Here is a 12099-nt window from a genome sequence, read left to right as displayed (position 1 = left end):
TATGACAAAATCAAGGTGTTTTATACTTTTATAGTAATTTCATATCAGAGAGTTACTCTATGGAGGTCTAAATAGGCAAAATATGGTACCTTTAAAGTATGTGGAAACAGTGACATAAGATGACTAATTTAGGGGTAAGTTCAATTTTAAATCATCGTAACAATAATTAAATACAAATAATTGTGTAATGTGTCACGTGCAAAGAGGGTATATATCATTAAATTAACATATATGCATTGTGACACTGTTGATGCATTTCTCTTCAGTTTTTCTTAAACTATTTAGACCAGTGATTCTCAAAATGTGGTACGTGGGCTCCCTCTAGTACAGTTCAGTTATATATAACTTTTAAGGTCAATAAATTTGCATTTAATTTGTAAGAACTGTTTGTCTTTAGTTTTTTATGTACATTATATAACTACAGTTTTTATTTAATTTTCCATTTTATTTAAGTACACTGTTAATGGTCAAACGGTGCATAACGTTACAGTGACTTATCATAATATTACATTTACTTTTTTGGAATAAAACCTCTGTCTTATTTTTGGTGACCACATAGGCCTACAACGGTACTGTATTTTAATGTTGGTCATGATGATGGTACTTGAAGAGCTAAGTATTTTTTCGTGTAAAAAGTTTGAAAACCATTAGACCATCAAACACTTTGCGACGAAGGGCACATTTTACAAACAGAGTATTGATGTACCTGGACAGTGAAGTGTTTCTGCATGGCTGATGCTTTTCTGCCAAAGTGGAAGGTGCACGTAGCTTCATCTTCCTGCATGGGCAGCTCCACACTTCCCCGTGAGTCAGCATCTTTGAGCTAGAGCGTGGTAAACAGAGACAGTAGTGGGTAAGTGGATGTGATTAGCAGGAAACATGAGTGTGTCCTTGAAACTCGGAAGGACTAACACAGTCTTGTGAGGGTGCTGTAAAGACACTGTAGCCCTCGCTCATGATGGTGCTAAGCAGAGAGGAGCCGTCCTGACGTTAAACATAACAAAATCAATTGACTGCCACATCCAACATTTGCTTTGCAAGATGACAACAAAGTGCTTATTAGAGCGCATCCAACTCACCCACGGAGTAAGTTTAATCTGTGAAATATTTGTCGGACACCTACACTCATTTAGACAGTCAATGCTTATATGTTCAGTCACAAACATCACCGACTGTTAATGTTGGACTATAATCATTCCAGCTACATGAGAGGAAAATAATTGTAAAATATTGAGTCTCTATTAGATGGCTCCACCAAGCCAAGCTCTGTATATTCTGCTCTGAAGTGCAAATGAGTCCTATAATTAGATTCCACATGTGTGATGTAAAGGGCAGCACGGTGACATCGTGGTAAGCACATCTTAATCACGGTTCAGAGGTTTGAAGTTTGAACCATCCTGTGCTTGCATGGATTTTCTCCAGGTACTCCCTCCGTCTTCAGCAGCACGGTGGGCGACTGGTTGGGACATCTGCCTCACAGTTCTGATGACCAGGGTTCAAATCTGGCCTCGCCTGCGTGGTCAGTGTACCCCAGAGTTAGCTGAGATAGGCGCCACTAGTGAGGATAAGTGGTACAGAAAATGGATGGATGGATGTGTGATGTGAAAAAGGCTAGTACCGAACCCTCCACAGATGTTGCAAATGTGGTGCCTTATCAGGGAGGGCGCATTAAAGTGCATTTAGCCACTTGGACAAAGGCTCAACTAATTGCTGCAACAGAGAGATTAACACATAGTAATGAGGATAACTTACTTATTTTATTAGCAAGCAAGACATTAAGCAATCTCTGAATGAGAATAAACTGGCATGGAATTGATCTTTAATGACTACACTTTGTTTTAATTAGAGCCCGTACGTCCGGGAATGCAAAGCATTTGGCACAGCAATTACAATAATGAGTTTACTTGCTTTAATGAAGATGCAAATGCTAGCATAGCCACGCAAAAACAGTGGAAATGCACAATAGCATACACTGGCACACTGAGTGTACCGTGTCAAATTCCTGCAATAGACTTGATATACTGGTGTCATCCTCCTGTATGGTACTCTGCGCTTCCCTCCCCCAGCTTCTCCATGCCGGCGAGATATGACGAGCGCAGCTAAAATGTGTCATGTGGGCTATTGTGAGTACCATAGGAACCCCCTACTGCAAAATGCCCTCCTACAGCACACACTTTTGCTAAGTCGGCCGAAAAGCACTGAAGCTTGGCCCCTTAACACCACTGTGTCTAATTTGTCCACAGTGATGGAGCGGGGCATCACCTAGGGTTCTTAAAAGCTCCACTCAGAAGCATAATGGTAGATAATAGATCAAACATTTATACCATAAATGCCCAAAGAGTGTACTTTTCTCTCTGAGACACCCAAATAGTGTGATTTTTCCACTCCATTTAATCCTAAATTTGTTCTTTCTGGAGGCGCAAATACACATCCCGTGTCATTTTTCGGGGAAAAGTGGTCACAATAAGGAAACAATTTACACTATAAATGCTCTTAAATATAGTAAGTCGAACACAATCCATTCTAACACAGTGGTTGACTGGGTCAAAATATCACCATTATATAAATATATGACAATGTTTTCCTATAACTTTAACAAGCTTACATTACATGATAATAATAATAATACTTGAAAAAGATAGCGTTTACTAATACAGTGGTTCCTTGAGATATGAGTTTAATTTATTCAGTGACCATGCTTGTAACTCAAAACACTCAGCTCAAATCATCTTTCCCCAGTGAAACGAATGGAAATGCCATTAATCCGTTAAATACGCAATGTGTAACTCTCTTTGTATGATTTTTAGTTTGACAGTAAACTGGGAGTGGCAATAAATAGCTGAATTGTTCACGATCTGCAAAACTGCTGCTTGTTGTGGAGTTGAGCTCACTGCCACCATACAGTGCTCGTATCTGAAATTTTCACTTGCAAATCAAAGCGCAAAAAAATAAATAAATAAATAAATAAATTGGTTTAGCGACGGGCTTGTATCTCGAAAAACTCAGAAGTTGGGTCACTCGTATTTCAAGCCACCACTGTATTGTTTTTGTTAATGAATTGTGATTAAAGCTGTGATGAATGTCCAAAGTGAGGGAGGATGCAAGTGGCCTTGCATACATGCAGCTCATGTAGCAGTGAACATTCCTTTATTCCATTTTTATTTACGGTCTACTTATTGTTCAAGGAACCAATCATACTGAGCGGAGCAGCCTTGACACTTGCTGCCTCTGATTTATGGTTGATTTGCACAAGAGCCCTAACTAACATAGCACACTTTCCTGTGAACATTCAGTTCTTCTATTATTAGCAGCATTGTAATGAGCAATCAGAAAAGATGTGTGTACTGCTTTCCCACATTGTGCATACATTTCTAGTTCTATGGTCTTGATGTTCATTCAGTCTCAAGTAGTTTCCAATCTAAAGAAGAACAATATGACATCATGCTTGGGATGTTGAGCTACTGTACATTCAAGCAGACCTCAGCTATAATGTAACACCGGCATAACCCCGTCGGGGAGCAGCATTCTGCTAAAAACAACACTCATATAAAAACAGGAATTCAGAACATTCAAGATTAATGATCCCATTCCTGTAATTCTTTAGACAATTAATTATAATTCATTAGAGAAGGTGGAGGGGAATTATGAACAGTTAAAAACTGCAATCAGTGTTAGCACAAAACATTCAGGCTTCTGCTAGAAAAAAAAAAAAAAAGCTTCGACCGTCTAAAAATTTACATGGTGGCAGGTGTGTGCTGTCTACCATATAATGAGTTTGAATGTGATTGGTTAGTTGTTTATGTTTCCGTCCCCCTTTAAAAAGATTTTTTTTTTTTAAATGTAATGAGTTGTACGTCATAGAAGAGGCCACATTAATGATCGAAAAAGATTTATCTTGGTCTCATTCTTTTATATCACAAAAAAACTGGTATTTTCTGCACTGAAGTCACTCGAGTAAACAATTACACCATACTGTATATATTTTATTCATCCACTATGGAAATTCACAGTTCCATTGTCCAAATTAAAAGCCATAAGAGAACTCAGGCCTGCTGAATTACTAATAATATTAGATGCAATAATATAAAACATAATACTTCAACAAGTCTTTTTTAAAAGTGCATATTCACGGTCTTAAGGTCTTGAATAAGGTGCATGCGATCAGTGCGCACATCAATGGCCTCCCATGAATGTTTATTGCAAAAACTAAATTGGTAATAAATTTTACCCACAGCCGACCAAAGATATGAGTCAAATGCCAAAGAAAATGCAATGTGAAGCCAAGCATAGCGACATGTACTTTTATTGTTTATAGTAATACATTGCCAAAGTTCAGAGTACAAAAGTTCATCTTTCGAAGAGTCCGAATGTAGATAGGAATAATCTACAAGCTGCTGTGTTTCTTGTCTGACAAATGGCATCATGAAAAGTCACATATTCACAGCCTCTTCTGTACTACTCAGAGGAGGGCGCTGGGATGAAACATCACTTCAGAGACGTGTATTTGTCTCTGATGCCTCGAGAGCTCTTAAGAGGTGTCTGCAAAAAAGAATGAGCGACATGAAGGATGGCTCATTACACACTGATATGCGGTAGAATTCTGAAAAGAGATTGTTGTTGCTGGCGACGACGGGCTCAGCGCTGTCATCTGTATAAGCACAGAAAGATATGGCAAGATCACAGAGCGGAATTTGCAGTGCATTATGCAGTGTTGACAATTTCTCATGAGAGGCTGATGTTGTTTCCTCACGTGTGGAAACAGGAAAAATTAAAGGTTGCTACAAGAGTTAAATGTGGCCTTAAGTAAAAAGTATTTGGAGATTTTGATTGCTGTGACGATGTACATTAGTAACACTACATCCTCTCTCCCCTTGAGCTAAAGCTACACATAGGACAATCTATTCTAAGTAAGACATATATAAAACACTCCACTCATTGACCCCATTACATGTCTGATAGTTTATTAGCGCCAAGCAAGACCGGTGCAGCCTGATTATTCCACCATTCAGTAGGCCAAAGGCACACACACTACATTACATATTCCAGACACATATGCACAAGCACCTGGCAGGCTTACAAGTTACTATTAGGAGTGCGTTTGTGAGACACAAAAAGGTCTGTCAGGTTGTTTTGCATGCTCACATCGGATCGTCTGGCTCTCGTGCATTAGTGCCAATTCGGGCACTGCATGGCGAAGTGAAATTTCACATTACTGCCTACCTTTTGAATACTTTGTCCTTGAAATAATTATCGGCATGAGCACAAGGTTAATTGAATGGAAATAAGTTACACAGAGTTCAATTGAAGGGAGTCGTATTCATAAGGAGGCAAGACGACTCAAATTCCCCACATTGCTTACATTTTTTTTAATGTTTCAAGTTTGTTCAGATCAGGGCTCAGGACTTGATTAATGCAGATTTGACGTCAAAAGACAACTATATGCATGAGGTTTTGAGCCCTATTTAACTTGTAGACAGAAGGCCAAAACAGACAGCAGTGCAGGTAACGCAACAATGTCTTCATAGTCAAACGAGTAATGACTGCCTATGCTGCTAAGTTTCTAATTAACTCAATATGCATGTTTTTACTGCCTCTGGCTCTGGCTCGTCTACACCACCCTGCGCGCGGGGCGACCCGAATCCCACTTTGTCCCTGGCCGAACCACGGCCGGCCCGGGATGCATGTTTTTAAAATGTAGGATAAAAAAAAAAAACACAAGCACGGGGAGAACATAAACTCTACACAGGAAGGCCTGAGCAAGAGTTCAAAATCCTGAAGGTTCAAACTGAGGCAGATGTGCTACCCACGAGACGATCGTGATGCCTTATTAAAATCATGTTCCTCTAATACAAACTGGTGGCCCGGGGGCCAGATTTGGCCCTCCACATCATTTTATGTGGCCCGCGAAACCAAATCATGTGCATCTTCTTCATGCTCCAGCTAAAATACCAAAATGGCAAATTTCCTTCACTTTTAAAAATATTAAGATATTGCAAGCATTTTGTTTCCTTACCGATGCTCTTTTAAAATAAATTAAATAATACTGTAGTCAAACAAAGTTTTTACTGCCTTCTGATTTTAAAAGTAGCTATCCATCAATTTCTGTATATGTAATAATATGAAGCGATCATACATTCATGTGGGGTCACAGCCATAACTACAATGTGGCCCGCAACAAAAATGAGTTTGACACCCCTGCAGTCTAAGAAGTCAATTCAAGTAAAATTTTCATTTCAAAATTCGGATACCATTTTCGGCCCATGTTGATATTTTAATTACTGTAACAAACCCCAACTGACATGTTTAAATTTCAACTGATTTCTACACTCCCACATTTGGTTAAACGACACCCAGCATGCAATTACTCTCCCATCCCTTATCCCCGATCTGTATTTTGGTCTGTTTTACTGTGACTGCCCCACACCACCCACCCACTCCTCTCCTGTTTGGAAGGGGCTAGGTGGTGATCATCTAAGTGAAAGCTGTTGCTGTATGGATTCTGCATCGACCGACCGCATCAGGCCCTGAAGAGAATCACTTCCCCAGAGGTGTCGACCTTTGGCGCTTCAATTCATTAAATGGACTCTCATACTGTTTTAAGTAACACTGTACAGTATCATTACGTAATAAATGTATTGTAAATGTATGCTTGGCATCCATTACAACCTGGACATCCTGGAAGGGGGATCCCTTCATCTGCAATCCCCCAAGGGCAATGTAATAAACTTGACCAACTTTGAACGTGTTTCAACATACCCCAGCATAATTTTTGAAATATTGACATTTTGTTCTACAAAGAAACGGAAGCAGTTTCTATAGAATGCGACGTTTTAGCTCAGCTGCTTGAAAGATTAAACATTGATTAAGATCACTCTGTAAAATAAATTATTATTGAATAAATTAAAAAAAGAATTATTTTTAGAGATACTGGCCAGGTGACAATTTATTACAATGTGCCTTTTTAAGCTCATAATGACAACAGAAATCACCCAAATGGCCCTGATCAAAAGTTTACATACACTTGAACGTTTGGCCTGATAATAGACACAAATAGCTGTTACCAACCTGCACATTTCATCCTGGGTTGCACTAACTTGGCTGGTATTGAGTCATGGGTAAACAAAACAACTGTCAAAGAACCTGCGAGAAGATAGTTGGACTTCATAAAACAGCAAAAGGATATTAAAAGATGTCGAAAGATTTGAAAATGCCAACCGTTAGTGTTCAAACTTTGATCGCGAAGTAGATAATTACTTGTCCACTTGATACCAAGCCAGTGTTAGGAAGACCAAAGATTTCAGCCACAACTGCCAGGGCGGTTGTTTGGGATACACAAAACTTTAGCTGAAATACAGGCTTCTCTGCAAGTGAAAGTGATTTTGCCTGATCTTACAAATTCTACAACAGTATGACCATGTCATAATTACTTTGTCTTAATAGGCCTGATTAGTCCTGTAAACCAGAGGTCCCCAACAAAAAGTGTTTTTCCAATCAGTCACAAGATGTGGGGGAAAAAAGTTAGCTCACAAGTTACCAACATTTTTTTTTAAAACATGATTAAAGAGTTTCAAAAAGGTTAAGACAGAAGAAGAGAATACAACTTTGAAGAAAAGGGAAAGACAATATCTGTAGTCCTACTTAAGCTATGGCGATTTGCATGCAACTTGGTGACAGGTTCGCTAATGGAGCCATCAAAATTACTTTGGCACATGGAGACCAACCAGTAATTAAAAGACAAGCATTTGGGCTTTGGGGGAAAAAAAGAAAACATACAACAACAAGCAATTACTGGCAGCCCCACATTAACAAAATGTGAGTGCACTTAGAGCAGACTAGATGGCTACCCACAATGCTGTTAATTACAACTACATTCAGCATAATGGGGAGTTGTATTTTTAACTTGTTTAAATTTTTAGGCATTCAAAATTTTTCTGTAGCGCAAAAAAGGTTGGGGACCGCTGATGTAAATGGACGGTTAAATCAGAATTAAGATTTTGTATGCAAAAGGGGGATTCCTTTTGCTAATCAGCAGCAGTGTAGATATAACAAATGAAAATAGACAGTCATATTTGAGGGCATTTTATTTACAAAGACTTGAGAGTCCCACTGCTCTGCACATGTAGAGGTCTGATGGTGAAATATGTTCCTGCAGATGGCCTGTGAATAGAAGAAAAGGAACTTGAGATTACTTCAACTTTTAACAGAAAATATGATTTTTTCGACGGGATAAACAAATTGCAAAATTCCAAGAAACAACATTGTTTATTGCAATGCTGCTGAATGTGCAAGACCACGACTAGATGGAACCAAATATGACATTTCACTATAGACAAACATTCACAATTACCTTTTACTTCTTCAATATCTGATGTCTGACCACGACAAAGGGGAATGCAAAGCCGCTGCCAAAGAACACCAACATCATGCCCAGCAAACGCCACTTGTTGTCCACGGAAAATGGAAGGTTCTTTAAAAACACAACAAATTATTTTATTTAATTTAAAAGTCAGTCAGAAAATTCCATTAGGTCGCAACTGCCGAATACTTTGTTTCTTTCTTACAGAAGCTGTTCTGATTAAAAAATATAAAATATATATTTTTAAAAACCTCGCATTCTTGCACATTAACAAGACACCTGCAATTGAAAATTGTAGTTCAAAGTATTGTACCTAAATGTCAGCAAAATGTAGCTGGGACATTGATTTCCAAGATAAAAGTGGAGATACGTGGCGGCAAGTGACATGTAAAAATAATCCTGAATTATCGTTTGTAAGAAGAACCCTTTATTAGGGTAAGTGATCAAATATGTAAAACGTGTTTATTACCGGTAGCTATGAAACAAACGTCGTTTTAACAACGCACACCAGGATAGCAAAACATGCTATTTACCATGCTGCTAACGAAAATAGAACATTCTCCACTGATACATTTAAACATCTGGAATAACATTAACAAACACGCCTATTAATTGTTTTACGAGACAAACTATTTTGCATCATGTACCAAATGACGAAAAGGTTTAACCAGCTTGCCTAGCCACGAAGCTAATCCTAAACCAATACAGCCTGTCAAAACAAGCGTTCACCGCCTTCATTACAATTAAGGATATTATCTTAAGAACTTAAGTAATAATAACAGTTACTTAAGCGTCTTCATTTGTAGTGTATTTTGTTTTAGGAGTCGGGAGACATTACAAGCATGCTGTTGAGAAGTTTCCAGCATGACCTCCAGGTTACCTTAGCTCCCAGAATCCGGACATAACACTAGGCCGCGATTTAAAAGCCTCACATTTAACCTTCTAATGCTGCTTTATTTTTTTTGTACCTTTCCTGGTCCTTCACCATAATGTGAAGAACGAACAGCAGACGTGGTAAATCGCCTTACAGCTTGTCCCAACATGGTGATGTGTTGATTTCGGTAATACGCTGCTCACTGCGACCTTCTTCTTGTTTCCGTGTGAGAGAGACGCTTGTGTGGAGCAAGGGAGGCTGGGAAACGCTGTCGCTCATGGGAAATGTAGTTTAAATGAGGATGCTCATGGTTCCCATTGGGGAGTACTATTTCTGACCTATGGCCAATTATCATCAACTAATAAGTATAACAAATGTCAAATAAATTAAGTTAGAAAAAATTATTTAAAAATCTAAATGTTATTAATTAAATCTTCAGCACTGATCCCTTTTATTTTACTCTAATATACCCGGTATCAATGATGTTTGAAGGTCAAGTGTATTTTTATTCATTATAAAGTAGTACCGCGACCGAGGAATTTTTTGACATACAAGCCGTCGCTCGGACTTCTTTTTTTTCTTTTCTTCTTGACCTGCTACCAAAAATGTGATTTACTAGTGCTATATGGCTGTAGCAAACCTGACCATAAGCAGAGAAAAGCATGACACATTTTGGGAACGTCTCTGACTGAACTATCAAATCTGATGAAGGTTATTTAACTTTTCAGCCACAGCAAAAGAGGAAAGAATTGGCTTCATGAAACCAACATATTGTAACCCTACTAATTTCTGGGGTAAGACATCTCATTATGATACAGCAGCAATCTATCAATCCAGAAAGGGTTATAAAGCCATTTCTAGTTTTAGGGTTCCAGCGAACCATAGGGAGAGACATTATCCTCACATGGAGAAAACATGGAACCCTGGTGAACCTTCCCAGGAGTGGCCAGCCTACAAAGATTACCCCAAGAGAACAGAAATGACTCAACCAGGATCCACAAAGGAACTCAGGACAACCTCTCCTCCCTTGCCTCAGTTAAGGTCAGTGTTCATTGACACAACAATAAGGAAGCGACTGGGCAAAAATGGCATCCATGGCAGAGTTCCAAGGCAAAAACCACTGCTGACCAAAAAGAACATAAAGGCTTGTCTTACTTTTGCAAAAAAAAAAGATAAAACATCTGAATAATTCCCAAGACTTTTGGGAAAATATTATATGGACTGACGAGATGAAAGTTGAGCTTTTTGGAAGGTGTATGTCTCGTTACATCTGGCGTAAATGTAGCACAGCATTTCAGAATAAGAACATCATACCAACAGTCAAACATGGTGGTGGTAGTGTGATGGTCTTGGGCTGCTTATCGCCTTCAGGACCTGGATAACTCAGGACCTGTGATTGATGGAACCATGAATGCTGCTCTTTAACAGAAAATCCTGAAGGAGAATGTTCAACCATCAGTTTGTGACCTCAACCTGAAGCGCACTTGGGTTCTGCAGCAGGATAACAATCCAAAACACACCAGCAAGTCAACTTCTGAATGGCTTAAAGAAACAAAATGAAGGTTTTGGAGTGGCCTAGTCAAAGTCCAGACTTGAATCCGACTGAAATGCAGTGGCGTGACCTTAAAAAGGCCGTTCATGGTTGAAAACCTTCCAGTTTTGCTGAATTCTATTCTACAAGGAAGAGTGGGCAAAATATCTCCACAGAGATGTGAAATACTCATTGCCAGGAATAGAAAACGCTTGATTTCAGTTGTTGCTGCTCAGGATCGCACAACCAGTTTTAGGTTTAGGGGGACATTACTTTTTCACACAGGACCAGGTAACTTAGAATTTGTATTTTTCCTTAATAAATGAAATCACAATTTTAAAAAGCATTTTAAGTTCACTTGGGTTCTATTTGTCTGATATTTACATTTGTTTGATAATCGTAAACATTAAAGTGGGGAAACTATGCAAAAATATAGGAATTTGAGAAGGGGGCCAATACTTTGTCACAGCACTGTACATACACATTAACAGGATTCGTTTTTTTCTGGAATACAAAAGCTCCCTCTTGTGTGTAGTAAAAATACCAAAAGTCGACCTTGGACTTATTTTTTGGGACTTTTATATGAAATGCAATCCAAAACATGTAAAACACACTAACAGAAATGTACTTTCTCTCTTTGTGTCCTAATTGGAGTGATCACGTTAATACAGTACGCATCCAGTCAGTTAGCTTGTCAGGAGCACCTTGGCTTTACTATTAACACATGCACATGACACAATAGCTAGCTCCTCTCATTCCAATGCAAAGAGAGGACAGTTGAACTGTCTCTGACCAGCTGAAACATTTTCCGACGAGAAAAAACGTCAGGTAACTCCTACCTAACAACATAATCATTTAGCTATAAACAAATGTAGCAAAAATGAGGAATGGTAATAATAATAGTGTGTTGGTATTGAGTGGTAGAAGTCAAGGAATGTTCTACATATCCTGGTTTAAGTTAGGTACTGACACCATGACTGTATATCACAGAAAGGCAGCGTATTGCTCTGTGCAGATATGCCACTTTTCCATTGTACTGGTTCTACCACCAACCAGGCTGTTTCCACCCTTTGTGTTCTCTTTTCCAGTACATTTTTCCAAGGACAGGTGGTGACAATGGCACCGTTCCTCAGAATTTCCTCCGATCTGGCTTTAAAAAGCAGGCAGAGGAAGGCCTTGACATCACTGTCATCTGATTGGCAGACAGATGTAGGTGTTCCCCTAAGTGCGGTGACTTGTCACTTTCACAATCATGGCATTTAAAGGCTGCCGCACACCGAGCCAAACCGCCGAACCTGACTGAAGTGTCGCGCAGTGTGCGTAGTTTGGCATTTTGAG

General features: G+C 39.0%; 2 protein-coding genes across 3 annotated transcripts in view; both read right to left on the bottom strand.

Annotated features, from left to right (window-relative positions):
• Window positions 1-12099, bottom strand: part of LOC133474970 (ras GTPase-activating protein 1-like) — a 156207-nt gene that overhangs the window by 67759 nt on the left and 76349 nt on the right. For both annotated transcript variants that reach the window (XM_061767193.1, XM_061767195.1), the window contains exon 4: window positions 707-823. The gene's annotated coding sequence lies outside the window, so the exon portion shown is untranslated. The remainder of the gene's footprint in view (window positions 1-706; window positions 824-12099) is intronic.
• On the bottom strand, window positions 8064-9484 carry LOC133474969 (cytochrome c oxidase subunit 7C, mitochondrial). Its single transcript, XM_061767192.1, has 3 exons — window positions 9325-9484; window positions 8348-8467; window positions 8064-8157 (listed from the first exon to the last, which is right to left on the bottom strand). Exons 1-2 carry the CDS (start codon window positions 9397-9399, stop codon window positions 8351-8353), a joined length of 192 nt encoding a protein of 63 aa, XP_061623176.1. The 5' UTR covers window positions 9400-9484; the 3' UTR covers window positions 8064-8157; window positions 8348-8350.

Source organism: Phyllopteryx taeniolatus, chromosome 3 (assembly GCF_024500385.1).
Source record: "Phyllopteryx taeniolatus isolate TA_2022b chromosome 3, UOR_Ptae_1.2, whole genome shotgun sequence".
NCBI classification, from domain to species: domain Eukaryota; kingdom Metazoa; phylum Chordata; class Actinopteri; order Syngnathiformes; family Syngnathidae; genus Phyllopteryx; species Phyllopteryx taeniolatus.
This window is presented reverse-complemented; position numbering and strand designations above follow the sequence as displayed.